This window comes from Penicillium riverlandense, assembly GCF_028828495.1.
Source record: "Penicillium riverlandense strain IBT 135883 chromosome Unknown utg000007l_segment0_segment0, whole genome shotgun sequence".
NCBI lineage: Eukaryota > Fungi > Ascomycota > Eurotiomycetes > Eurotiales > Aspergillaceae > Penicillium > Penicillium riverlandense.
The window spans coordinates 2216991-2242917 of record NW_026643198.1 but is presented as its reverse complement, the minus strand read 5'-3'; the positions used below and the strand labels follow the sequence as shown (position 1 = coordinate 2242917).

Here is a 25927-nt window from a genome sequence, read left to right as displayed (position 1 = left end):
ATTCTTTTTAGAGGTGTAGGTACCGATAGTCAGGCATATCACATTTTTCTTCTGAACTGCAATGCCATCGAAACCAGGCAATTTCTTGCCAGGAGTACTACAGATGCACCTGTTCATATATACTCGAAGGGGTCTACTATCCCCGATGAACGCGGCCCTGGTCCGTGCACCCTTCCGCTCGCGTTGTTGCCGTAAATCAAACACCGTCTTTCCACATACTAATCTTCCCATCCCCCTAATGCGTCTCACCCCCACTCTCTTCTCAATAGCACCAGCCACTCCGGCTTCATGGCTCACATTCCTAAAAGCGGCTCAGCTGCAGCGCATCGCCCGCGCAACGGGCATTCAGTCCTCAGGCACGAAAGGAGATCTGATCCGCAGGATTGAAGCGGAGCTGCAACTGCAATTGCCCGTTCACAATTCGCAGACGTCTGCATGTACAAGTGCAAGTACTCTGGTGCCATCCCAACATGGAAATGGTGCTACTGTGTCCGGAGGGAATACTGGGAATACTTCCCATTCCCATTCCCATTCCCATCCTAGTCCACGGGATCAGTGGAGTATCCTCAGTATCGATATGGGGATTCAAAATTTGGCCTTCGCTCATCTGCGCATACCGAAATCCCGCAGCGGGGAGGGTTCTGGGGCTATTCCTGCCATGCCGGAACTGACAGCGTGGCGCCGGCTTGCGGTTTCGGAATTCGCAGGACTAGATCTGGCGCAGAGCGTGGAATTGGGAGGAAGATCCATGCCATCTTCTTCATCTTCAGAACAAATCTCTCCATCTCCAACACCTGCTCTCGGAAAAGACAGCCCACCACCAGAAGACCCAACCTCAGCCTCACCCCCCAAAAAGCGAAAGCAAAAACCCCCTACCCCAATAGCAATCCCCTTCTCCCCACCCCTCTATGCCTCGCACGCCTACACCCTCCTCACAACCCTGCTATCAGCCTACCGCCCAACGCACATCCTAATCGAGCGGCAGCGCTTCCGCTCCGGCGGGAGCAGCGCCGTGCAGGAATGGACGCTGCGGGTTGGTGTGTTTGAGGGGATGTTGTATGCTATCTTGCATGCGTTGCGGCAGGAGCGCGGTGGGGAGTTTGCGGATGTTTGTGTAAGAGGGGTTGAGCCGAAGAGGGTGGTTAGGTACTGGCTTGATTCCGATTCTGAGGGCGGGACTCGGATTGGGGTTGAGGAGAAGCAGAAGCAAAAGATGAATGCGAGAGAGGTGAAAAAGGCAAAGATTGACCTCGTGGGACGGTGGTTACTAGCTGCATCATCTAGCCCCAGACCCGGATTCGCAGCAACGGCACCAAAAGCTGTTGCTGCTGCCAGAGAAGGAGATGAAGTGCAGAAGTTCATACTGGATGAGAAGCAGGCTGACGTACAGAATCTTGCTGGTGCCTACCTGCGGAAGTGGAAAGGGCAGACGCAGAGGACCACAACGCGAGCTTCGAAGAATGATGAGCATGAGCAGCCACTCACACTTGGGAAACTAGATGATCTGGCGGATTGTCTGTTGCAGGGTGTGACTTGGCTTGAATGGCAAGATATGCGGGAGCGAATTGCGAGGAGTGGAATGGGGGCTCTTGAGTGAGTTTGGTCTGTAATTACCTAGGTGTCTCAGGGGTTGTACAGTATGTCTATTGTAAGTTGTAAACTGAGGCCTTAATTGCCGGAAGATGATAATCGTCTCGATACCAGCCAAATCAATCAAAAGTCGGACAATTTCCTAGACACCTGCGTAGGATCAGCACCGACCTTGATTTTTCGTCCGCGTTACAGTTTGCTTCGCATGTAGACAGGTTAATATGTGCATATAGTGGATTATTATTGGTCAATGATCATGTTCGACTTGTTTGAGGCGTTTGCAAGTATTGAATAGGATGCCAAGCTCTTCAGCCACCACAACCCTAACCTTAACAGCCAATGAGTGACCGACAGGGTAAATCAATGCTAGTCTACAAGTACAAAGAGTAGATCTAAAGTCCTGTATTCACTTCTACCTACATAGATTGAAAGACGAGAATAAGGACGAATTTTTTGTACAATGTAATCCGAAAAGCGAGTCGACCACCCTCCATGGACACCCATCGCTGATACGTGAACTTTTTCCGAGGTCAAAAAGAAGATGAAAAAGAGATGAGACCAAGGGACTCGAAAGGGGACAAGGGTCCATTGAAAAAGAAGAATTGAATGCGTCGGTGGTTCTCGCTGGAGTGGACGAGGTGCGATGAGATGTGGTGTGGGAAATTGTCGAGACAGCAAACCGATCCACCCACCAGTAGAGAGGATATCACCACGCAAGAAGAAGAAATGGAGAAAAATTGAAATGTAAATTGCCGAACAAGAAGGTCTGGTTGTACCATCAAGAAGAGAAAAATGGCAATAACCACCGCGCCCCAGGCGCAAGAAAGATCCAGTCAAAGTTCACTTTCGCATCAAGGACAGACAGACAGACGGGCTAGTATGTAGCGAGACGGAGAGATGTGAGATCTTTCGTCTCATTTCCTACATTCGTCGAACTAGCTTAGACGTAGCGGCGACGGAAGCCAGTGGGGTAGGAGCCCTTGGCACTGCTGCTGGTCACGAAGCCAGTGGACGAGGCCACGACGCTGGAACGCGAGAAGGATGGAAGGGTACCGTTGCCATGGGCGGGACGGGAGAACGAGGGGGTCGGGGTAGAGGTGGGAACCTCAGTCGAGATGCTGGTCACAGTCGAGCCCTCGCCGTTGCCCTCGCCCTCGCCGTCATGGTCGTGGTGGTGGTGGTGTTCCTCGCCCCAGTGGTGTCCGTGGTCGTGGCCTTCACCCCAGTGGTGGCCGTTGTCGCCGGGGGCGTCAGTGGGACCAGCACCCTACACAGTAGGTCAGTACAAGATGTCTTACATGGATGCTGCTGGGGAGCCAAAGTCAACTTACCACAGTGACGGTCTCGGTCTCGGTCACGGTCACAGTAGCGCCGTTGCAGGCATCGGAGCTGGTGGGAACAGGCTCGACGGTGACGGTGTGGTAGTCCGTAGTGGTGCGGTGGACGGTGGTAGTCACCACGCTGGTCGAGGTACCCGTGCCCAGGGTGTAGGTGAGGGTGACATCGCCCGAGCCAGTGGGCTGAGCACCGGAGCCATGGCTGCCGGTGACCAGAGGGGTGGAGACCCGGGAGCTCACCACCACGCTGCTGCTCGAGGGCGAGACGGAGGGGGTGGACGAGTGCAGGGGAGTCGGGGTGACCAGCACCGAGGAAGTGCCGTTAACAGCACGGGGGTTGAAGCGACGGGCATGCAGACCCTGATGGGTAGCCTCACCCGAGGCAGCCAGCGAGGCCAGCAGAGCGACAGAGACCTTGTTGATGAAGTGCATGGTGAAGAAATAAAGTGACAGTCAATGTCAGTGGATGGATAAAATAAAGAGTGTGTGGTGGTTGCGAAGTCGATTCGCAGAGAGAAAAGAAGGAATGGCAGAAGGAGAAAGAAAGGAAGTTCTCTGACACAGACAGAGCAGAAGCGAAGGTGCAGTGGCCGGTTGAAGTAGGTAGAAGAAGTCGGGACAGACCCTTCGATATTAAGTCCCGGCTATACATTGCGGTGGATCTATATGGTACTTGTGTCCACTATGGGCAGTGTATAGCCAACAGAAGTACCCCTACCTGCCCCACTGTGTCAGGCACCGGCCAGACCCGCGCATCATTTCCATTCTACGGGACTCTTTATTTCCCGCCTTCTTCTGTCCCTGGTACAGCAGCCGTTTACATGCATACAGACACTGCTGTTCCTACACACACAATCATTAAATCTCCGACACCCTCCCTGTCGGGTACCTGTCTATAGACACTCCAAAGGGAAAATGTTGCAGGCTCTGCCTCCATCACAGATAGAGTAGCGTAGTGGGGCCTCAGAAATTAGCTTCCATCGCTTGTTTCCAAAGAATTGCCTATCCCTACCATCCCGCCTGGATTGGGCCGTCCCCGTTTCACATAAACCAGCCATGGTCGACCAGCCGCCCGTGCCATTCGACGGTATATTGCACGTTCCCACTCTTCAGAAAATGCCGTCCTGGTGGCGGGTCGCACGGATGATCCGGGCTGGTCGGTGGCGTCTAGGCCGCCCTGTCGGTGGGACAGGTCTGCCGTGCTCTCTTTCTTGGATAAATGCGAGATCCCTGTATTCCGTATGTAGTAATGAGCAACTCCACGCCGAAGGGGATATCCTAACAAATTGGTACTATCCTAAGTCCCCTACACATAAGAGACAAATTCCTATAGGGGTAGATAATCTCTCCTCTTTAGGATGCCAATCGTCTACGCAGTAAGCGGTTTCCTGAGAAAAGAAGGCGGTCACACGGATGATCCCCGGCTCTATCTTATCGGCCAGCCACTTACCACTTCCCACTGATTAACTACCCTCAGGATGTCCCCCTCCTTTCACCCCTCCAAGGCCCGCTATGCCACTCTCCTGAAGCGCTTTATCGCTTCCGCCAAGGACTTTGATGTGCTAGCCACCATCCCATCGGGTCCTCCCGTCCCACCACCCGCCACGCTATACGTACTAGACGCCTCCTTCAATCCACCCACGCTCGCCCACCTCCACATAGCCAGCACGGCCCTCCAAGAAACAACCAGTGCCCGGCTACTCCTCCTCCTCGCCACGCAGAATGCCGATAAACCATCCAAGCCGGCCTCCTTCGAGGACCGCCTCGCAATGATGGAGCTATTCGCGCATGATCTGCGCTCCCATCTTGCCGCGAACCCAGGCCCAGCCACGACTGGCTTGTCGGCGCTCGCTGAGCGTGCTCGCCTGCCGGTTATTGATATCGGCGTGACGAAGAATCCCTACTTCGTCGACAAGGCCGCGACCATCGACGCGTCGGACGCCTACTCCTCACCCGCCCCGCTCGAACAGGTCCATCTCACGGGCTACGATACCCTGATCCGCATCTTCAATCCCAAATACTACCCCCGGGCCATACCCTGCAGCCACTGGCGCCACTGTTCGCGCGGCATCGGCTACGGGTGACCATGCGGCCGGATGATGATTGGGGTGGGGTGGAGGAGCAGCGCGGGTTTGTGGATGGGTTGGCGAGAGGTGAGCGGGAGGGTGAGGGCGGGAAACGCGAGTGGGCGCAGCGCATTCAATTGGTGGAGGGCAAGGCGGCCGGTGAGCAACCGGTTAGCTCGACCAAGGCAAGAGAGGCGGCGCAGGCAGGGAGGATTCGGGATCTGGAGTGGTTGGTGCCGGAGCAGACGAGGCAGTTTGTTCTGGATGAGCAGCCATATTCGTAGATTGAGGTAGGCAAATAATAGTACATCATAATAAGAACTCCGGGTCCCTTTTTGGCTTTTCCCCTTGTCTCAGATCTTATCATACATAGGCCGAGAACCATACTTCAGCTCAAGCCTGATCTCCATCCTCTTCCTCCTCCCTCTTCCCCAAGGTATACGCCAATCCCCCACCCACCATATTCACCAAACACAATCCCATCGTCGCGCCGCGCACAATACCCCTCGCACCCCATCTCTGCATGAACGGCTGTCGCCGCCGGCCCGCGAGCAGCAGATATAGACCCGACCACGCGGCGCTGATCCCCGCGCTGTCGGTCTTGAAGCCCTGGATGTTGGCGTAGCTTGTGAATAGCAAGACAGGCGGAAAGAGCATGGGGAAGAATTGGAAGGGACGCATGTGCTGTGCGGTAATGAGGGAGGCGAGGAGGGTTGGGGGGAAGGAGTTTTCTGTGATGTCAATCAGTCAGTTCAGTCAGGATTTCCCATGAATGATGAGATAAGGAATAAATTGATGGATGTAGTACCTCCCCATGCGCGGAAGCGCTGCACCAGCGTTTGTTTTGCGTCTTCAACTGAGTTGGGCATGATGTGGTGGTGTTGATCTAGTTCGTGGTTCAATAATCATGGATGTAGCGGAAGAAGGCGATGTCTTGGCGCCGCCGATACCTCCGTCTTTTTCCCCCGTAACTAACCAACTGACTGACTGGACTTCGACCCCGTCAGCCACTTCATTCCTTCCACATTCGCTCTCTCAACATCAAAGAAAACAACCCCTGGATTAATCCAAGCCGGCCAACAGTGTCTCTCACACTGCACCGCCCACCTCTCTCTCTATCACTGCAGGATTCGCTCCCTTTCCTCCGCGGGCCCGCGCCACCCAAAAGGAAAAGACCACATCTCCCTCATCCACCCATCACCGTCATTCTCCCTCGTTTGGTCCGACTCTAAATCACCATGCCGTCCGCCACGGCATCCGGCTCCGACGCCAAAGATGGCGCGCGATCGCGCGACCACAAACAAGGCAACCAGGACCGCAAATACACACCCGAGCAAAAGGCGGCCGTCATCCGCATCCGCAAATGTTCCCCGACGGCATTCTACGAGATCCTCTCTATCGAGAAGTCGGCCACAGAGAACGAAGTGAAAAAGGCCTATCGGAAACAGAGTCTCCTGACGCACCCGGATAAGAATGGGTATGACGGGGCGGATGAGGCGTTTAAGAGTGGGTGGCCCTTTTCTTGAGCTTGTTCTTTGTTTCTGTCTTTCTTTCTGACACTTTGGTAGTGGTCTCGCGGGCGTTCCAGATTCTCTCGGACGCGGATAAGAAGTCGCGGTATGACAAGTTCGGTGGCGATCCCGATAGCAGGTTCAACCCCGGCGCGTCGGCGGCCAGTGGTGCATCGCCGTTCAGTGGGTTTGGTGGTGGTGGCGGTGGATTCCCGCGCTCGGCGGGTGGTCCTGGATTCGAGGAAGAGATCTCGCCGGAGGAGTTGTTCAACCGGTTTTTCAACGGTGCTGGGTTTGGAGGCATGGGTGGTGGCGGGTTCAGTCCATTTGGTATGTTTTGACGCACAACAAAAGGTGATCTCCATCTAATGTCTATTCAGGTGGCCCACAGTTCGTCTTCAATATGGGCGGCGGCCCCGGCTTCCGCGTTCACCAGTTTGGTGGCGGGGTGCCTCGTCGACGCCCGCGCGCAGCAGCAGCAGCAGGACAGTCCGAGCAAGCCCCTGATGCGTGGTCCTTCGTCCGACAACTCCTCCCATTGTTCCTTCTCTTCGTCCTTCCGCTCCTCTCGTCTCTCTTCACTGGCTCCTCCACTCCATCAGGGCCATCCTATCGTTTCGACGCCGCGGTCCCGCCGCACACACTGCACCGCACCACTCCCAAACTTAACGTCAATTATTACGTCAACCCAGTCGATGTGGAGGACTACAGCGCCCGAAAATTCCGTCAACTGGACCAGCGCGTCGAAGTCGACTATGTCACTACGCTGCGCTATGAATGCGAGACCGAGGTGCAGGTGCGCGACCGCAAGATGCAAGAGGCGCAGGGCTGGTTCTTCCCTGATATCGAGAAGATGAAGGAGGCCAGGGCGATGGAGCTGAAGAGCTGTCGCCGGTTAGAGCAGCTGAAGGGGAGATATTGATCTGGTCACCGTCCGGTCTTTTCTTTTCCTTTCCTTTCCTAGGGCATCTTGTCTTGTCTGGACTTGGTGCCCTTCTTGATAGCACGATACGATAGGCGTCTTGGGATTCTTTCCTTTTCTGTTCTTTCTTTCCTTTTTTTCTCTGTACAGTGCCTTTTGATTTGAATGCATCCCAGTGTTGGTAGACTCTTGAGTCGCGAGGCATTGGAATAATTGATCAAGCAATGCATATATACATTAATGCTGAATGGTCCTTCAATGATGTAGATGGGCTGGGGCATAAGTGAAGTCCACTTTCTGCTGTTGGTCTATGCCGAGGTTGTGGTGATCAGTACGTCTAGTTAAACAAAAGTGCGGATATGAAGTCTGTGATGAGAGGTACTTCGTTCAAGCGGGCAACCTCCCGCGTGAGCCGAGTACCTTTTATCTCAACCTCACGCCGTGCTTAGTCAAGTAGCTGGCATCATAACTACCCCGACTCAACACAATATCGATCCACTTCCTTCTTCGCCGGTCTCTGTCACTTGCCCTCCGCCGCTGCACACCCACCCGGCCACTCTGCAAACATTCTCCCTCCCGCGGTGGCCCATCTATCCCTTTAAAGATGTCCGACTCTCTCTCTGATGCGGACAAGGTAAGCTGCTCCCCCCACCACCCACCACCATGCCTCTCCCGCGGCGATTAGACAACTAGGTTAACTGCCCACCTCTTTTTCAGATCCGAAACAAGCGTCTTGCCAAACTCTCCAACCCCTCCCCATCAGCGGAGAGTGGCTCCGACTCCAGCCAGAACCCATCCACTCCCTCCCCCTCACAACCCCCAGTGCCCGCTCCACAGTCTACCAAGCCAGAAAGCACCCCAACATCCAGATCTTCCACACCGCAGCAACAACAAGCAGAAGGAAAACGAATTAAGATAACTCCGGCCTCGCCCTCAGCATCAACCCCAAACCGGCCCCGCTCCACAGGCCCATCCGCCTCCAAAACACCTCCGCCTCCAAAGCCCGAAGAGAGCATAGAAGCCTTCGAGGACCGGACATTGAGCGCGGTATTCAAGCTAACTCTGCGCGAAGACCGCCAGCGCGATATCCACGGCAACGGCCTGATCTATCTTCCCGGTCTGCAAGCCGAATTGCAAGATGAGGGCCAGGAGCTGCGCATCCAGACCGCGGTCCTGGACCAAGCGCTCCTGGAAGCAGCGTCCAAGGCGGAAAAGCAACGTCCACTGGACTACCTGCTTCCGTGCTGGAAGCGGATTGCCAGATTGCACAAGGGGTTCCGGCGCGCGCGAGATGATGATCCCAAGTTTCGGGTTCTGGTTGAGGCACGCCGGCTCTGTATGAGTTATTGTATCTTTGCCATTACCATGCCTGAGATGTTTGGTGTCGAGTCGTCTGGGCTATCTCCGTTAGCGCCCTATCTGCTGAACGAGCCCGAGGATGACAAGGGTGTCGACTTTGACTTCCTCACTGAGGCAGTCAAGCGGTTTGAAGAGGACGAGAGCGTTAAGCCGGCTTTCATCTCTGCAGTCGAGGTGCTGAGCTCGGAGCTTGCGTCTAAGACTGTTAATGATGACTACAAGCCCTATGCTATGGTTTGCTTTCCCCCCGAAATAGCCATTGAATATGCGCTTACCGATTATCTTTCCAGGCATTGCGGAATCTTGTGCATCACGCGGCTATTGCGGCTGCGATCACAGAGTCATCCATTTTCAATGCGTCAAGGGATGCTGCTCGGTTTGAGAAGACAACGCTCCTCGGTCCATGGTTTAGCCTGTCGCCTCTCCAGGGTACGGTGACCATGTCGTACTTCTCCAGTCCAAAGACCCGCGACCAATCATACATCCTAAATGCTCAGCGGTCTCTTCGCATGATGCAGCAGATCCTCAGCTCTGACCTTCTCGATGTGATCAACCACATGATTCGGGCCTCGAAGGAGGCACGCGATCGCGTGCTAGACTGGTTCGCCACGGCTTTGAATATCAATCACAAACGGCGCGCAATGCAGGTCGATCCTGAGCAGGTGTCTTCAGACGGCTTTATGTTCAACATTACGACATGCCTGGACCAGCTCTGTGAGCCTTTCATGGATGCCAATTTCACCAAGATCGACAGAATCGATGCAGAATACCTCCACCGGGATTCGCGAGTGGATATGCGCGATGAGACGAAAATCAACGCAGACCAACACGCCTCGGATGCATTCTATTCTAAAAGAGTTGAGGGAACGTCCAATTTTATCACGGAGATTTTCTTCTTAACGGTTGCTGCTCATCACTATGGCAGTGAGTCACTAACCTCGAAGCTGGAGCAGCTCGAGAAGGACCTCCGACACATGGAATCTACCATCACCAAGTTCGAACTTGAGCGGCACAAGTGGGCAGGCAATCCAATGCAGCTGCGGGTGTTTGAGCAAGCTCTCAAGCGATACAAGGACAAGCTCGACCTGGGCCTGGCCTTGAAGTACAGTCTTCAGGGCGTGTTGTTTGATGACCAGTGGCAGGCTCGGTCGATGCTGTTTATGAGATATGTCACGGTCTGGCTTCTGAGGCTGGTCTCCCGCAAGGAAGTTCCTCGCCAAGAGATCTCTCTGCCCCTTCCGGAGAAGCAGCCAGAGGTTTTCCAATGTCTGCCGGAGTACTTCCTGGAAGACATTGTCAGCAATTTCAAATTCATTATGTGGTGCATGCCGCAGATCATCACCGCCACCCAGGGTGATGAGCTGGTCATGCTGTGCATCACATTCCTTGAGAGCTCCGACTATATTAAAAACCCGTATCTCAAGGCCGGGTTGGTGTCCATCCTGTTTCGAGGGACTTGGCCGCGGCCCGGGGGAGGACGGGGCGCCCTTGTGGACCTTCTCAGCTCGATGCCATTTGCCAACAACAATCTCCTCCATGCGATCATGAAGTTCTACATCGAGGCCGAGCACACCGGCACGCACACGCAATTCTTTGACAAGTTCAACATTCGATACGAGATCTTCCAGATCATCAAATGCATCTGGCCCAACGTCCTATACCGAGAGAAACTGTCCAAACAGGCCCAGGAGAACCTCGACTTCTTCGTCCGATTCGTCAACCTCCTCCTTAACGACGTGACCTACGTGCTGGATGAGTCCTTCGGCGCCTTCAAAACAATCCACAACACGCAAGTTGAACTCATCCAATCCGGTAACTCAATGGACGAGACCACGCGCCAAGAACGCGAAGAGAACCTCTCCTCCGCCCAGCGCAGCGCCAAGTCCTATATGCAACTCACCAATGAAACAGTTGCGATGCTGAAGCTCTTCACCGAAGCACTCGCCGACTCCTTCACCATGCCGGAGATCGTGCAGCGCCTAGCCGACATGCTGGACTACAACCTCGACGCGATGGTGGGACCCAAGAGCTCCAATCTGCGCGTCGACAATCTCCAGGAATACGGATTCAGTCCGCGGTCTCTCCTCAGCGAGATCATCGACGTGTATCTGAATCTGATGAAGAAGCAGAATTTCATCGTGGCTGTTGCGCGCGATGGGCGCTCGTATAAGCCTGCGAATTTCGAGAAGGCCGCTGAGATCCTGCGCAAGTGGTCGCTCAAATCTCCGGAGGAATTACGTCGATGGGGCCAGTTGCAGAAGAAGGTGCAGGAGGCTAAGGAGGCTGATGACCAGGCCGAGGAGGACCTGGGTGAAATGCCGGATGAGTTCTTGGGTATGTGTTCTTCTATTCCGCGCTTTCTTGCAGGTGTATTTGGAGACTAATTCTACGCAGATCCTCTTATGTTCACCCTGATGGAAGACCCCGTCATCCTCCCCAGCTCCCGTGTCTCCATTGACCGCGCGACTATCCGCTCGCACCTCCTCAGCGACCCGCACGACCCATTCAATCGTGTCCTCTTGAAGATGGAGGATGTTCTGCCTGGTACGAATTTCGCTCTGATTTTCTTTCTTCTCTTGAAATATCCACAGCTGACTTAGTGGCGGGTTTACAGACACCGAGCTCAAGGCCAAGATTGCGGCTTTCAAGGCGGAAAGAATGGCAGCTAAGCGCAAGGATCTTATGGACACGACGGCGGGTTGATCAACATCAACATCGACATCAACACATATCTTCGAAGACGACGGTTGATAGATTGCATATGATGTCTCTATAGATGGACCGGATTATTAGATACCATCGCCGCTTGTATCCATTCTGTGATATATCCTCTGCTCTGAATATCCCGATTTCTTTGTACTATTGTTTACCTTCCCTGTCCGCTGCACTAGCCCTAAATCCATAGAAAGAGGGCTTCCTAGATAGTTGACGAGGGTGAAATAAACATTCGGCACTAATCCCTGTTTCTAGCTAGATATAGTTTATGCACTCTATCGCATCCCGTTCGCACTAACCCTAAATTCATGCAGGACTTCCGTAGATTCACGAATGTGAATAACTGGGCAAAGTACATGTTCCCTGTACCTCTGACCCCAGATCGAACTGATCGGCCACTCCACCGCCCATTACATCACTAGCTTCCTTTCCTTTGGTGACCAGACGGCTTAGACCGCCCTTTCTCCTCTCCTCGTCTCCATCTCTCCTCTACACACTCCAATGGGTGCCACTGCCTCTTCTTTCTGGGCTTCCCTGCCCTCTGGGGCTGACCTCTACCCGCTAACCCCCGAAGCCTGGCACGTCGTACTAAACGGCTTCCAGTACTTCCCCCTGGTGAGCTCGTCCTACCCCCCACCACCACAAGATCCACTCCATATCCATTACTCCCCAGATCTTAAGCTGATACAAACCCTATCTAGGTCACCACCCTCCAATGGCTGATCTCGTGGCACCCAGCTGGCAAAACCTCCCTGCGCTCCTCGATCTTCAACCTCCCAGGCAGCCTGGCCTGGTGCGCCATGGAGATCGTCGGCCCCGTCAACCTCCTCTACAGCCTGACGCGCCCATCGCCCACCTTGCCCGCGCTCGCAGACCTGCCCACAATCAACAAGCTCGTCGCCGCACTCTACTGCATCCACTACTTCAACCGCGCGATCATCTCGCCCCTCTTCGCCGCGCCCAGCATGTCCCCCATCCATGTCTTGGTCATGGCCATGGCTATGGGCTTTAACTGGTTCAATTCGTCGTGCATTGCCGGCTGGTTGCGCGGCTATGCGCTTCCCGTCCCGGGGTACACGACTGACGGCACCGGCGCGGGTCTGGCGACTTCCTACCCCGTCGTCACGGATATACTCCCCGTGGTAGGTGTTGCAGTGTTCGCAATCGGCATGGTAGGCAACATCTACTCCGAGCGCAAACTATTCCAGCTCCGTCGCGAGTCCGCCGCCAAACAATCCGCCAAGAAGTCCGACGATGCCGATAGCAAGACCACAACCAAGTGCGCAAAGATCTATGTCATCCCGCCCCGCCAAGGCGTCTTCCGCTACATCCTTTACCCGCACTACGCCTTCGAGTGGCTGGAGTGGGCAGGTTTCGCGCTCGCCGGCACAGCCGTCTTCCCTCTCTCCCCGACTAGTGCGTCGCTCGCAACCAGGAGCGAGCTCGTCGCGCCCCCGCTTACCCTCGCGCCCTGGCTGGTCCCCGCGGCGTGGCTGGCGGATTGGTTGGCGGTGCCGCTGCCTTTCCCGGGGGTGTTGTTTGTTGTCAATGCTGTTGCGAATATGCTGCCTCATGCTCGTTGGGGCCGGAAGTGGTATGTTGAGAAGTTTGGGGAGGAGGCGGTTGCGGGCAGGGGGGCTGCTGTGCCGGGGTGTGCGTGGATGTAATGTGGTGATATTTACATGCTGATGGCCTATAGTTTGCGCTATCAGTCGAAGTGAGTTGGTAGAGTACATAGCCGGAGAGTAATAATAGCTACAGTCGAAACTTGGTATACGGTAGCCTGAAACCTGGACGAAGACGTTTGTTTACCCGGGTCTACTTATTCGCTATTTACCGGCTGATGCCCTACATGCTGCTAGGTCGTAGTTCTGGAGTGGCAGAGTACATACTTAGTCAACCAAGACTTTTGTTTACACGGGTCTCATTCGCAATTTGATAGGAATATTACCCCTCCCTCCCTCTCTCTCTCTCTCTTTTAATCAACTCTATAATATCGACCCTTAGCTGCATATCAACCCCTGATCATTGTCGCTTAGTACCTAGTATATTACGCCCCTACGTCAAGGGCTTGTATGTAGACAGTCGGAGAATAATACATACCACTTAGGCCTGTCGAATGGCGTGATCTGTCGCCGATCCCGGAGACTTTGACTAGTGGGGTGGATAGTGTAAATGTATTTCACGGAGATCCCCATATTCAGTCCATAAAAACACACTGTATTTACCGTCACAATACCCGTGCCCCTCGTCTATTTCCTCCCCCTCCATTTTTCGCTTTCCTCCTTTTCTTCTTCTTCTTTCCTCCCATCTTCTCTCAGCAGGGGCAATTGTGTTCTTGTTGTTGTACCTGATCTTTCTCTTCCCTCTCCAACCATCCCACCGTTAACTCCCATCCTCCTCCGTCCCTTCTCCCTCCTTTCCTCCCACACACCCGTCAGAATGGTTCAATCGTAAGTCTCTACTCTACCCCTCCATCCGGACACACTGGCCACAACACACAATACTAACTCCCACTCCGATAGCTCCGTTCTGGGCTTCCCTCGCATGGGCAAGCTCCGTGACCTCAAGAAGGCCACCGAGTCCTACTGGTCTGGCAAGTCCTCCCGCGATGAGCTCCTCGCCGAGGGCAAGCGTCTCCGTCTGGAGCACTGGAAGATCCAGAAGGCTGCTGGCGTTGATATCATCCCCAGCAATGACTTTGCTTTCTACGTATGTGTCGCTTGCCGTTTCGTCGGAGCGTACCCTCAGCCTTGTCTTCAATCGCTGACCCTTTCTTAGGACCAAGTCCTGGACCACATCCAGCTGTTCGGTGTCGTGCCCGAGCGCTACTCCAAGTACAACCTCGACCCTCTTGACGAGTACTTCGCCATGGGTCGTGGTCTGCAGAAGGAGGGTGTTGATGTTCCCAGTCTGGTATGTATTCTTCTACTGTCGAGATGGCAACCAATGTTAATGCTCGATCATAGGAAATGGTCAAGTGGTTTGACTCCAACTACCACTACGTGAAGCCCACCCTGCAGGATAACCAGGTCTTCAAGCTCGCTGCCGAGCCCAAGCCCGTGGTTCAGTTCCTCGAGGCCAAGGAGGCCGGCGTTGTGACCCGCCCCGTCATCCTGGGTCCCGTCTCTTTCCTGACCCTCGGCAAGGCCGACCGTGGCCAGTCCGTTGACCCCATCTCCAAGCTGGACGAGCTCCTCCCTCTGTACGCAGAGCTCCTGGCCAAGCTGAAGGCTGCCGGTGCTGAGGACGTCCAGATTGACGAGCCCGTCCTGGTCTTCGATCTCCCCGCCAAGTCCAAGGCTGCTTTCAAGCCCGCCTACGAGAAGCTGGGCAACCTCGGTGACAAGGCTCCCCGCCTGACCCTGGCTACCTACTTCGGTGACATCGTCCACAACATCGATGTCCTCCCTGCGCTGCAGAACCTCTACGGTATCCACGTGGACCTCGTCCGCAACCCCGAGCAGCTCGACACTGTTGTCGCTGCCCTGGGCCCCAAGCAGGTTCTGTCTGCCGGTGTCGTTGATGGCCGTAACATCTGGAAGACCAACTTCAAGGCCGCCATCGAGAAGGTCGAGGCTGCTATTCAGAAGCTCGGCAAGGACCGCGTCATCGTGGCCACCTCCAGCTCTCTGCTACACGTTCCCCACACTCTGGAGAGCGAGAAGAAGCTCGACGAGGAGATCCGTGACTGGTTCAGCTTCGCTGTTGAGAAGCTCTCCGAGGTTGTCGTGATCGCCAAGGCCGTCACTGAGGGCCCTGCCGCTGTCAAGGAGCAGCTCGAGGCCAATGCCAAGTCGGTCCAGAGCCGTGCCAGCTCCAAGCGCACCAACGACCCCGCCGTCAAGGCCCGCCAGGAGGGCGTCACCCCTGAGATGCACAACCGCAAGTCTCCCTTCGCTACTCGTATTGCTGAGCAGAAGAAGAGCATCAAGCTGCCGCTGTTCCCCACCACCACCATTGGTAGCTTCCCTCAGACCAAGGAGATCCGCATTCAGCGTAACAAGTTCACCAAGGGTGAGATCACTCCCGAGGAGTACGAGAAGTTCATCGAGAAGGAGATCGCCGAGGTTGTCAAGATCCAGGAGGAGCTTGACCTTGATGTCCTTGTCCACGGTGAGCCCGAGCGTAACGACATGGTGCAGTACTTCGGCGAGCGCCTTACCGGTTACGTTTTCACCACCCACGCCTGGGTCCAGAGCTACGGCTCCCGTTGCGTGCGTCCCCCCATCATCGTGGGTGACATCTCTCGCCCGGCTCCCATGACCGTCAAGGAGTCCAAGTACGCTGTGTCGATCTCTAAGAAGCCCATGAAGGGCATGCTGACTGGCCCCATCACCTGCCTGCGGTGGTCGTTCCCCCGTGACGATGTTCACCAGTCCGTCCAGGCTCAGCAGCTCGCTCTTGCTCTGCGCGACGAGGTCGTTGATCTCGAGGCTGCTGGTGTCAAGGTCATCCAGGTCGATGAGCCTGCTCTGCGTGAGGGTCTGCCTCTCCGCGCTGGTACTGAGCGTGAGAAGTACATCAAGTGGGCTGTTGAGGCTTTCCGCCTCTCCACTGCTGGTGTCGCCGACGTCACTCAGATCCACTCTCACTTCTGCTACTCCGAGTTCCAGGACTTCTTCCACGCCATTGCTGCTCTGGACACTGATGTTCTGTCCATCGAGAACAGCAAGTCTGATGCTAAGCTCCTCAAGGTCTTCGTTGATGAGAAGTTCCTTGCCCACATCGGACCTGGCGTGTTTGATATCGTACGTTTCGCTTTTTCTACTGTCTCTCATCTGATATGGATAACTAACATCTCGATAGCACTCCCCGCGTGTTCCCAGCGAGCAGGAGATCATTGACCGTGTCTCGGAGATGCTGCAGTTCCTTACTCCCGAGCAGCTCTGGATCAACCCTGACTGCGGTCTGAAGACCCGTGGTTGGACCGAGACTAAGTAAATCCTCCCCACCAAACATGATGGCATTCGATACTAATATATTTCAGGGCTTCTCTCACCAACATGGTGAACGCTGCTAAGCACTTCCGCAAGCAGCACGCCCAGTAAATTTAACAACATATGGGCACCAATTTTCCTTTGTTTTCCTATAATGTGTTAATTGGGAGAGGTGGCAATCAACCTGCCACCTCCAGCACGGGGAGTTCTTTTTTCTGATGAGTTACGAGATGATACCAAAAGTTCAACATATGGGTTTCAACGGGCTTTTGATTAGAGGGCACCAAAAGCGGGTTTACGGAGTTTCAACATGACTGACGATTTCAACATGGGTGCCACAATTCGGTGCCGATTATTTCAACAATTTTGCTCTTTCGCTCTTCGCTTCTGCATTTGCATTGGCTCTGGGCCTAGAGACGAGACTTTTTTTATGTGTAGAATCAGCTGTGAATATACATCGTTTGATAACTACTACTAAATCATTTCGCTCTTGTAGCAACGTAAGATCTTCCTAGGTGGAGTTCAGTCTTTCTTCACTCAGCACACAATCTCGGAGTGACCGAGATGCTTTTTGGGGATATGGCATTATTTCATATTCAACAATATCCCTGATAAAGCTCAACTCGACCGACACAGCGCACAGTCACCAGGTAGCATGCTTTTTAAGCGAATCAATGCGCTGCGAATACAGCTTCATCATATGCATCCCTGGGTCCCCAAAGATAGCGTTCCTAACTACATCATCAGAGGTGACACAAGCCTCAACCTCGCCCTTGCTCATCATAGGACGTTCATGCTCAGTCGGCGTACTCCGCAAAACAACCAAATGCCCCGCGAGTGACAGCGGCGCCGGCGGCACTTCCCATATGGCAGAGCGGGGCTTCTTCGTGGCTTTCTCATATTTGCGCCATTTCGAACTGTTTGGCGCAGGAGAGGTATAGAGATTCAACAGCGAGCGCAAATACGCCTTATCCGCACGCGGCACAGGGTCTCCCTCGTTAATAAAGGCGTAGAACAATGAGCCCTCGCTATCGGGCGATGGCGTGGGATGGAGTGGACGTTCGGCGGACGGCGGTGCGCCGAAGGTTATGCAGTGGATGTGCTTAAAGTAGCTGCCCATGTACGCCAGCTCGGAGTTCACTTTTGTTGAGAGCATGTGGCAATATAGCAGGCCTGCAACGGCGGCGCCGGCGGAGTGGCCCGTGATCAGGAGGGAGTAGGACTGTCGGGATGGGTTCTCTGCGATCAGAGCGCGAAGTTGCCCCGCGATGGGCTGGATCATCTTCTTCGCGACGCCGAGGAAGCCTCCGTGCGCGAAGTTCGTGGTGTCGTCGAGGAAGCCCTCAGGGGATGTGGGTTCTGTGTGCATGTTTACAGCCCAGTCTTTGAGACTCGCTGTGCCGCGAATCGCGAGCACAATCGCTTTCTTGTCGTCGACACAGCCGATCACCATTGCTTTTGTTCCCTGGCGGGAGTTGGCGGGGATGTAGGTGTGCTTTTCTGGTTCATTTCTCATATAGGTTTGGTGTGAGAATTGCGCTGCTAGACGGATAAGAGGGTATTCAAAAGGATTACTGGAGATATTGTCAGTGGTTGTAGCCAATATGTCTATACTTACGAAGACTCACATTGTGAATTGAGGAAGGACAGCTGGTAGGCGTGAGTTCTCGTACAAATGCACCTTGGAGACACCCGTTGATCGCTTTGCGGCTTTGTCTTTCTTGCCGTGCTCGGAGTGTTCATCATTATGGACTGTACGGAATTAGTCCTAACTCTCGAAAATATCAAGACGAGTACACTCACTACTGGCCGACTTTGGAGCAAAAACCTGCTCATCCAGCGAAAGGATCTTATCATCCAATCCAGCTGCGAAGGCGTCCACTTTGGTCGAGACATACTCGCGCATGTGGTTGCGGAGATCAAGGACGGTCTCTTGCGTCGAGTAGACCTTCTGATCAACCAAGCCAGTCATATTCCATTTGTACTCAGCCACTGAATCCTTCATTTTCCCGCGTTGTGCTGGCATATGCGACCAGCAGCTCTTGCGAATGGTGCGCACACCTGGTTTGACCGGCGACAAAGTTTTCGATGCTCTATGGCTGGTTGGGCACGATCGTTTGCTGCTTGATCCTTTTGAAGGTACAGGAGGATTATCTTCCGGTATAGACGTAGCGCAGGAACTCGTAAAGGATGGCGTACGGGAATCCAAATTGGAAATTGAGTTCGATGTCGACAAGGAAGAGGACGAGGGCGAGTTGGCGTGCTCGGCTGGACCGTACGGCCCAAACGCGTCCGGACCCCAGGGGTCAACGGTGTCTATCCGGCTTATCATCCTCGGTGGTTCCATCTCATAATACGCGGGGAGCTCGGTGGGCAATTCAGAGACGAAGTCCTGGCTGGTCATGGTGTTTTGCATTCTTTTATATGGGAAACTACGAAAAGAGAGAGCCACGGGGCTAGCAATGATATTTAAGTCCCCCAAACCTCTTTTAGGTATTTCAGTTGTAGTATTTACTAACGGACCAATCGCATCATCCTGTAGACCAAGGGGCCAAAGCGGCTACATCTACGTTGCCTATTTGGGAAAGGACTGCGGTCAATCCCTGATCGGGCGGAAAGGGCTGGGGCCAAAAAAGCAAGGCGCATATGCCAATCAGCCTACGCAAACTTGAGCTAAATGGGTAGGGGGTGAGTATTTTTAGATAATCTAGATGTCAACTCAGTTCATAGATGGACCTCGGAAGAAAATTAAACTATCAATTACTAAAGCTTAGTCGCATCTTATTCTCCTTCCAGCAGTCACATCTTCCAAGATCGTGTCGAAATGCGTTACTACGCCACGTTATGCCAACCGTCTCAACCTGCCAACATTAATCCGGGTTAGGTCAACAAAGTCCTGACCAGAAATTTGTTAACCGAGTTAGGATTCACTAAAGAGGAAACATGGCCCTCAATGCTATAGGCAGTCCAAATTCCACATTTCGCACCATTAACAGATAGCGTTCACCGTTCGTGGCATTCCCGCCGATGTTCCCCTACTGATGCATCTATTGATAGGGGGAAAGTGCGGCCATACTACCTACCGGTACATGAATTCGTCGCACTTGCCCGAACTATGAACCAATATGAGCTTCCAGTCAGTCTCTTGCCCATTTCAGTATCTGTCTCCTTCAACCTTCCCAGATGGTGTTCCTCGTCTGTCCTCGTTTTCGCAAAGCGCATCGGTCAGATTCACCTTCGGGCTTCGCCCAGTCATACCAGACTCCTGAGCTGTACGGTTTGCAGAGACCGGAGAGACAAGGTGCGGTCTGCCATTGGGATTGGTCAAACACTCTAACTGCTGAAATCGCAGAAGCCACAACAACTGCAAACTGCTCTCCTTCCCAGCAGCACAGCCGCCCACCCGAGAGCTTCTCTCACAGGCTGCGACGTCGCTTCTCTCGAGAAAGGAACTCATCAGCACTGCACAGAGAAGACCGTCGACGATGTGGAAAACCGCGGTTCTCCCTCTCTCTTTCAAGTCATCAAGATCCCACGCTCAACAGCCTCCAATTAACCTGACCGTGCTGGGGGATATCGGAAGCAGCCTGATGAGCGAGAGGGGATATGACAGCGATGCTCAGTACCTCGCAACACCAAAACACAGTGACCGCATGGAACGATCCCCGACAAGCCGTCCCTTTCCCCGAATGGAGTTGAGTGAAGTGCTCGAGCAGAGGCCCGAGCTGTTGGATTCTGTGTTCCGGGCAGCAGCCTTCAACGACATTCCCGAAAGTGAACCTGGGTCTCCCTTTGGGCTGCGTTACATCCCTACCCTATGTGGTAGTCTGAGCGGTGCTCGAACTGCCTCCAATGCAAGCGGCATATCATACAATAATGGAGCTCGGCCTGAGACTTCCCCCGGCGAAGGACCGAGCACTGTCAGCGCTGAGATGCAACCCGCGGCGACGCGATCTCTTGACACTCTGACAATCGTCACCCCGAATTCTGCTGCAAATATTCTGGAACCAGTCCCAATTATCGATATCCCAGCAGGTACCCATAGCCAGACCCTCATGGCCGACTGGATCCAGTTCTTGAGGACGAACAGCCGGGTCCGTGGCACGACCTCGTCGGCATCACTTTCAGATCATGGCCAGCATGGTCCGGATCTTGTCGTTCCGACAAGGCAAGAACCATTTCCCTCTGACCAGTCGTTGGTCGAAGGTCAGCCACTGCATCTGGATGAGCTCCGCATCTCTCATGTCCTGGCACCTCGATCCATCTCTTCTGGAACACACTCGGGCAACGCATCCATCACAGCCGGACGTACAAAAACAAACCGATATGCATTGCTCACCGCAGAGAATTCTCACTTGCTCCAGAAAACAGCAACATCGGCGGTCTCGGGGACAGATTCCCAGACACTAACCGCACTCCACACGCGAGACGCATCGTCATTCTATTCACGCCAAAGCAGTCTTTTGTCAACGGAGGCGCTCAGGACTCGTGCTGCCAATGCCACGGCCAGCAAATCGGAAATCCAGGTAGATGGGATCATTCCGGGCGAGAAGCCCGACTCTATTGTGAAAAGCAAGTTTGTTGAACAACTCAGCCCCATTACAAATGATTCTGAGTCCCCCGGCTCTCCTATTCAAGAGCTAGAATCTTCCCCTCGTCAAGTGAGCGTCGGTTGGATGACCAATGGTCGACGTGTGGGGTATGGCTATACAATGGTCTCTAAACCTGAAGAAGCTTTCCCTACCAGTGCTCCTCGCCAAACCCAGGAATCAATCGAACGGCCATCGCTGATAAATGCTGACAATGAGAATATCAAGTCGACTGAAGCCGGCTGTTCTATTGCGATTGACCCTGATTCGGAGGAGCCAAAGGCGTTGATTCCGCTCGAAAAGCCTATCATTATCGTTGACCGTCGATTACCTCCTCGTGATCCAGCTGAGGGCCCCGAGGAGGTTAATGATACCACTGAATCGATCAAGGAAGACACTTCGTGGTGGAAGAAGCTGAAGACCCGACCCACGAGCATCCAGCCCCGGCCGCGCAAAGCCAGGGAAGATGTCCATCATGGGCGCAAGACATGGGTCCTTGGCAGGGGACAAGGCTCTTCGATTCTTGAAGAGCTATCAGAGCACCCTCAAGTCGAAGGTTCCAATGCAAACACCTCCACCCTTCCATTCAATGGCCCTCCAGTCGGTATTCCGCATGGCTACATTCCTTCCCCTCCAACTCCGTCTCGAAACGGGCGCTGGTCGTGGCAGGTTTCTAAATACAAGGAGACCAAGAGAGAAACCAAGAGACTCTCAAACGGACGCCAGGAGAACTCGGATGCGTCTTCTGGTCCATCTTTCCAAGACTGTGCATCAAATGGGCTTGGCCGGGTCAATTCCACGAGGAGCAATGCCCAAGATTTGGCGAGTATGTATCAGGAGGAGTGTCTTGATGCCATGCCTGGAGCTTTTGAGGGGAGTTCGTGGGCCCGTCGGGCGTGAGTTACGTGAACCTGTCTGTTGTTAGCCTTGAACGAACTATTATTACCGAGAGCAATCATACAATCAATATTCTATTAACCTATTAGAGCCTAACTAGTGGGTTTTCTCTCCTCATCATGAAAGTATGTCCACTGGTGGAGAGGCTCGCGGTCATCATCCTACTCTTCCAGCTCCTCCTGCTTCTCTCAGCTTTAGAGTCGTTCTCAGGTCGTAGTTCGCCAGTGCCTAATCTACAGGCTGATTGAGAACCTTCTACTACATAATGATCGACGAGTACAGCTTTGAGAATCCCTCATAGAATCGTCTACCTTATATAGTACCTCGACAAGCCTATGCCTTGGTTTCGGCAGTTTCCAAGAACGTCCGGCTTCCCACTGTTTTGCCCATCTTATTGAGAGTAAGAGTTATAGATGGATGTAGGTCTGGCGAATGAACGAAGCATGTCATTAATCGTACATTGGTATCTGGGAGAGAGTATTGAAGGCAGTTCAACCAACAGACACTCCCTCTAAATGAAATAATACATCCTCTTCTTCTCCATAACAGCAGAAGAATCCCTTACCGGCGCTGCCGCTTATTGCTCTTGTCACTGACCCCGCTAAGCACACTAGCAGATCGTTTATGAGCGCCATCAGCATCCGTCGCCGGTGTGTCCTTGGCCTCCGCATTCGCCTCGTCATCTTGCCCCTTATTCGCATTGCCACCCGTAACACCAGCGCCCGCGTCGTCAGTCTCGGTCTTAACCTCTGGGTTCTCTGGATCCGGCGGCGCAATCCCAGCCGCCTCGTTGGCCTTGCGCTCGCGCTCAGCCTTGGCCGCTTCGAGGACACGGATCTCGCTTTCCACCTTCTCGGAGACCTTGCGCGCATCGAGCAGTAAATTGACGGAGTGGATGAGCTTCTCGAAGTCCTTGCAGACTCGCTCCGTGGGCATCATCAGGCGCACGGGCACCTCCAGCTCCGCCAGCGCGGCGGCCAGCTTTTGCGTTTGCACATTGGACTTGGCCTGCGTGAGCTTCTGGGCGCGGTCGCTGCGGAATTGCACGCCGGCTTGCAAGCGCTCGTGGTGCTGCACGCCGTACCGGGCTTCTTCGGCGGGGGTGAGCGTGCGCACGGTAAGTTGCTGTGCTTCGCGGGCGGCAGCGGCAGCGCCCTTCTTGTGTGGGATAGAGGCGGGCGTGACACCGGGCGTTTCGCCGCGACCCTGTGTTGGGGTTTGGCCCGCTGGACTGGGGAGAGCACCGTCCATGCCCAACAGGGAGCGGCGCTTCTTGCTCTTGTCGGCCTGCAACAGAGTCTGCAGGAGCTGCGAGAGTCCCGCGCTGGACTGGTACATGGCGGTGTTGCCAACGCTGATGGGCACCTCGAGACGCGAGTACAGCTCGCGGCGCTCGGTGACGAAGTTCTGTTCGTTCGAGGTGATGCGCTTTAGTTCTTCCAGCAACATGGCTTCCTCGCGCACTTCGTCGGCCGTGCGGTCCAGCTGCAGCGCTGCGAGTTGCTTGCGGTCTCGCTCGCGTTCCGGGTCGAACTTGAGCATCTTCTCGTGCAGCTCGAACTCGAGCTCTGACATCTCGGATGGTGGGTGCTCGAGGGCGAGCATGTGTGCCGCCACCTGGTAGTATCGTGCTTTCATCTGCTCCATGGTCCGGTACTGCTTGGCGGGGACCAGCGCGCTGTCATCCGGTTCCGTGTCCATTGGCGGCTGGTAGTCGTAGCGGTCTGCAATAATCACCCATCGCAGATCGTATTCGGAAGCCAGTTCCATCAGATAATCTGTTTCTTCGCGCGTCCAGTCGTCGCGCTTTAAGTGTCGGTTGTACTCGTCATCTGTGTACGGACGTGGTAGGCGCGCCTGGACGTTGTACTTGGCGAACGCGTATTCCTGCTCCTGTGGCTTTGGATGCGCTGCCTCCTGGTCATCTTTTCCTTCTTCTTTGGTCTCGTCAACTTCCATCTGTGATCCTTCGGGTGCTGCTGGTTTTGTCGATTCATGTTTTCGTTGCCAGTGTTGTAAAACCAGGCCGTCAGAGCGCGCACTGTTCGTGAAGGGCGTCATGCGCCTATAAGAGCCAAATGTAAGCTCGTATCGACTGCCTGAGCTCGGTAAACCTACCATGGTCGCACTCGGAGCTTGTTCATCCATTTCGGGCGTCCCTTGTACTTGTTCTCGTTGATGGCGATCGGCGGCGCGCGTTCGCCCAGCAGCGCGTACAGCTCGCGAGTAATACCCTCTGGACGGATATTAACCTCAGCATATTCCAAGATCACGTCAATACCAACCTGGCCGTTTCTCTACCACCTTCTGCTTCTTATGCGGCCTGGGCTGCCCCTCCGCCGGCAGGTCCAGCATTTCGCGAACATCGGCGGCCGCCATGATGGCGTTTCGGTGGGAAGGAGAACCGCTTCGGAATGCGACAGCAGGTGAAAGAAATAAGGTAATCCGGTAAGATAAAACGAGATGAGCCGAGCAGGGTTGAGCTGATGGAAATGTGCAGACGATTTGATGGCGACGGAAATTGAAGAAGGGATGGACGTTCGCCCAACACGGTAGGCGGTGGATCAGTAAGCCAGATCGTCTTGTTGACAACTTCAAGTCCAGGAGAAGAAGAATACATACACACTTCTGCCCATTGCAGCCATGGCTCTCCGGAATCCGTCGTCATGGCTCGCGTCTCTGACGCTGATCACTCTCCTCTCTGTCCTCGTCCCCGCCAATGCCCTGTACTTCTACATGGACGGGCGGCAATCCAAGTGTTTCTACGAGGACCTGCCCAAGGACACCCTGGTGGCCGGTAAGGAACTAACCACAACCCAACCCAACACCACCCCAATAACGTACTAATTTCATGATCAACGATCTAGGCACCTTTTCAACAGAGTTGATCAACCCGAACACACACCAATACTCAGTGGACGCAAACCTGAAGGTACTCGTCACGGTAGTCGAGACCTTCGACAACGACCATCAGATCGTCTCAAAGCGCGACGGCCCTTCCGGCCGGCTCACCTTCACCGCGGCGGACTCGGGCCAGCACAAGATCTGCTTCACGCCGGAGACGGATGTCGCCACCGGCGGGTGGCTGTCTGGTCCGGCCGGCGCGGTCAAATTCACGGTCGACCTGGCTATTGGCGAGACGAGCAAGATCGAGACAGAGGATAAGGATAAGATGAAGGATCTGGTGCAGCGGGTGAAGGATCTGAATTCGAGGTTGCATGATATCCGCCGAGAGCAGGTGTACCAGCGGGTGAGTTTTGCCTTTACCTTTCCAAGGATTGCATCATGTGCTAACTCCTTTTTCCCCTCTCTAGGAACGTGAGGCCGAATTCCGCGACCAGTCCGAGGCAACCAACTCCCGCGTCGTGCGCTGGGCTCTCATCCAAGTAGCCGTCCTCTCTGCTGCGTGCGCGTGGCAGCTCTCGCACCTGCGTTCGTTCTTCATCAAGCAGAAGCTGACCTGAGGATGGATGGTTACGTTGAGTTTGATCAATGCTTGTTACGTTGTGTTTCCTTCTTATTGGCGAGTGAAAGACCGAGAGGGGTGTATGTGGGTGTATGTCTTGCGGAAAGCTTCTAGTGGTGCATTTCAACAAGAAAAATGGTGTTGTTGTGTGTTTGGGGCTGCATGGTCAGAGCGATGTCAAGTCGAGCTTGATAATGGATGTAATGACAGCTTTTTCCTCCATAGTTCTTCTTGTCCAGCTCTTGTATTTGGTATGCTTCGAATAGGATGTAAGCTTGACTAGGGTTATCAAAAGATGGACTCTAGTCTGTATCCAAAGGGCTTTGAGCAAATTAAAAAATCCAGACAAGGACTACGCATCATGTATTTGTTACCAGCAAAACTCCAAAGTAAAACATGTGTCATTCATCATTCATTATTTTCAGTGGTAACAAGGTGAATAAAATGCGTATAGAAGTAAATAAATGCCGCCAGAATGTAGGTATATGGCTGGAAATGAATGGTAAAAGAAAGGGGCCGAAAAAAAAAATTGGGA

At 54.0% G+C, this 25927-nt stretch overlaps 12 protein-coding genes across 12 annotated transcripts; 8 read left to right on the top strand and 4 right to left on the bottom strand.

Moving 5' to 3' along the window:
• Nucleotides 1-238: 238 nt before the first annotated feature.
• N7474_008490 (uncharacterized protein) lies at nucleotides 239-1597 on the top strand (the record flags this gene model as incomplete). The annotated part of the gene is made up of 1 exon (XM_057199900.1): nucleotides 239-1597. One exon carries the CDS (start codon nucleotides 239-241, stop codon nucleotides 1595-1597), a length of 1359 nt encoding a protein of 452 aa, XP_057050601.1.
• Nucleotides 1598-2530: 933 nt separating this feature from the next.
• N7474_008489 (uncharacterized protein) lies at nucleotides 2531-3359 on the bottom strand (the record flags this gene model as incomplete). Its single annotated transcript, XM_057199899.1, has 2 exons — nucleotides 2531-2857; nucleotides 2922-3359. 2 exons carry the CDS (start codon nucleotides 3357-3359, stop codon nucleotides 2531-2533), a joined length of 765 nt encoding a protein of 254 aa, XP_057050600.1.
• Nucleotides 3360-4405: 1046 nt separating this feature from the next.
• Nucleotides 4406-5277, top strand: N7474_008488 (Cytidylyltransferase; the record flags this gene model as incomplete). Its single annotated transcript, XM_057199898.1, has 2 exons — nucleotides 4406-4897; nucleotides 4972-5277. 2 exons carry the CDS (start codon nucleotides 4406-4408, stop codon nucleotides 5275-5277), a joined length of 798 nt encoding a protein of 265 aa, XP_057050599.1.
• A 109-nt stretch (nucleotides 5278-5386) lies between these two features.
• N7474_008487 (uncharacterized protein) lies at nucleotides 5387-5862 on the bottom strand (the record flags this gene model as incomplete). The annotated part of the gene is made up of 2 exons (XM_057199897.1): nucleotides 5387-5724; nucleotides 5802-5862. The coding sequence occupies 2 exons, from the start codon at nucleotides 5860-5862 to the stop codon at nucleotides 5387-5389; spliced, it is 399 nt and encodes a 132-aa protein (XP_057050598.1).
• Nucleotides 5863-6231: 369 nt separating this feature from the next.
• N7474_008486 (J domain-containing protein) lies at nucleotides 6232-7426 on the top strand (the record flags this gene model as incomplete). The annotated part of the gene is made up of 3 exons (XM_057199896.1): nucleotides 6232-6499; nucleotides 6562-6834; nucleotides 6885-7426. 3 exons carry the CDS (start codon nucleotides 6232-6234, stop codon nucleotides 7424-7426), a joined length of 1083 nt encoding a protein of 360 aa, XP_057050597.1.
• A 604-nt stretch (nucleotides 7427-8030) lies between these two features.
• On the top strand, nucleotides 8031-11488 carry N7474_008485 (ubiquitin-ubiquitin ligase UFD2; the record flags this gene model as incomplete). The annotated part of the gene is made up of 5 exons (XM_057199895.1): nucleotides 8031-8060; nucleotides 8144-9019; nucleotides 9076-11119; nucleotides 11180-11329; nucleotides 11400-11488. The coding sequence occupies 5 exons, from the start codon at nucleotides 8031-8033 to the stop codon at nucleotides 11486-11488; spliced, it is 3189 nt and encodes a 1062-aa protein (XP_057050596.1).
• A 513-nt stretch (nucleotides 11489-12001) lies between these two features.
• Nucleotides 12002-13167, top strand: N7474_008484 (3-oxo-5-alpha-steroid 4-dehydrogenase family protein; the record flags this gene model as incomplete). The annotated part of the gene is made up of 2 exons (XM_057199894.1): nucleotides 12002-12115; nucleotides 12202-13167. The coding sequence occupies 2 exons, from the start codon at nucleotides 12002-12004 to the stop codon at nucleotides 13165-13167; spliced, it is 1080 nt and encodes a 359-aa protein (XP_057050595.1).
• A 775-nt stretch (nucleotides 13168-13942) lies between these two features.
• Nucleotides 13943-16551, top strand: N7474_008483 (5-methyltetrahydropteroyltriglutamate--homocysteine S-methyltransferase; the record flags this gene model as incomplete). Its single annotated transcript, XM_057199893.1, has 6 exons — nucleotides 13943-13953; nucleotides 14026-14212; nucleotides 14282-14416; nucleotides 14470-16251; nucleotides 16310-16440; nucleotides 16491-16551. 6 exons carry the CDS (start codon nucleotides 13943-13945, stop codon nucleotides 16549-16551), a joined length of 2307 nt encoding a protein of 768 aa, XP_057050594.1.
• Nucleotides 16552-17083: 532 nt separating this feature from the next.
• N7474_008482 (lipase family protein) lies at nucleotides 17084-18844 on the bottom strand (the record flags this gene model as incomplete). The annotated part of the gene is made up of 3 exons (XM_057199892.1): nucleotides 17084-18014; nucleotides 18069-18192; nucleotides 18244-18844. 3 exons carry the CDS (start codon nucleotides 18842-18844, stop codon nucleotides 17084-17086), a joined length of 1656 nt encoding a protein of 551 aa, XP_057050593.1.
• A 1081-nt stretch (nucleotides 18845-19925) lies between these two features.
• Nucleotides 19926-21929, top strand: N7474_008481 (uncharacterized protein; the record flags this gene model as incomplete). The annotated part of the gene is made up of 1 exon (XM_057199891.1): nucleotides 19926-21929. One exon carries the CDS (start codon nucleotides 19926-19928, stop codon nucleotides 21927-21929), a length of 2004 nt encoding a protein of 667 aa, XP_057050592.1.
• A 558-nt stretch (nucleotides 21930-22487) lies between these two features.
• Nucleotides 22488-24305, bottom strand: N7474_008480 (SANT/Myb-like DNA-binding domain-containing protein; the record flags this gene model as incomplete). Its single annotated transcript, XM_057199890.1, has 3 exons — nucleotides 22488-23991; nucleotides 24045-24162; nucleotides 24212-24305. 3 exons carry the CDS (start codon nucleotides 24303-24305, stop codon nucleotides 22488-22490), a joined length of 1716 nt encoding a protein of 571 aa, XP_057050591.1.
• Nucleotides 24306-24569: 264 nt separating this feature from the next.
• Nucleotides 24570-25390, top strand: N7474_008479 (p24 family protein; the record flags this gene model as incomplete). Its single annotated transcript, XM_057199889.1, has 3 exons — nucleotides 24570-24723; nucleotides 24794-25176; nucleotides 25241-25390. 3 exons carry the CDS (start codon nucleotides 24570-24572, stop codon nucleotides 25388-25390), a joined length of 687 nt encoding a protein of 228 aa, XP_057050590.1.
• Between the last annotated feature and the right edge of the window lie 537 nt (nucleotides 25391-25927).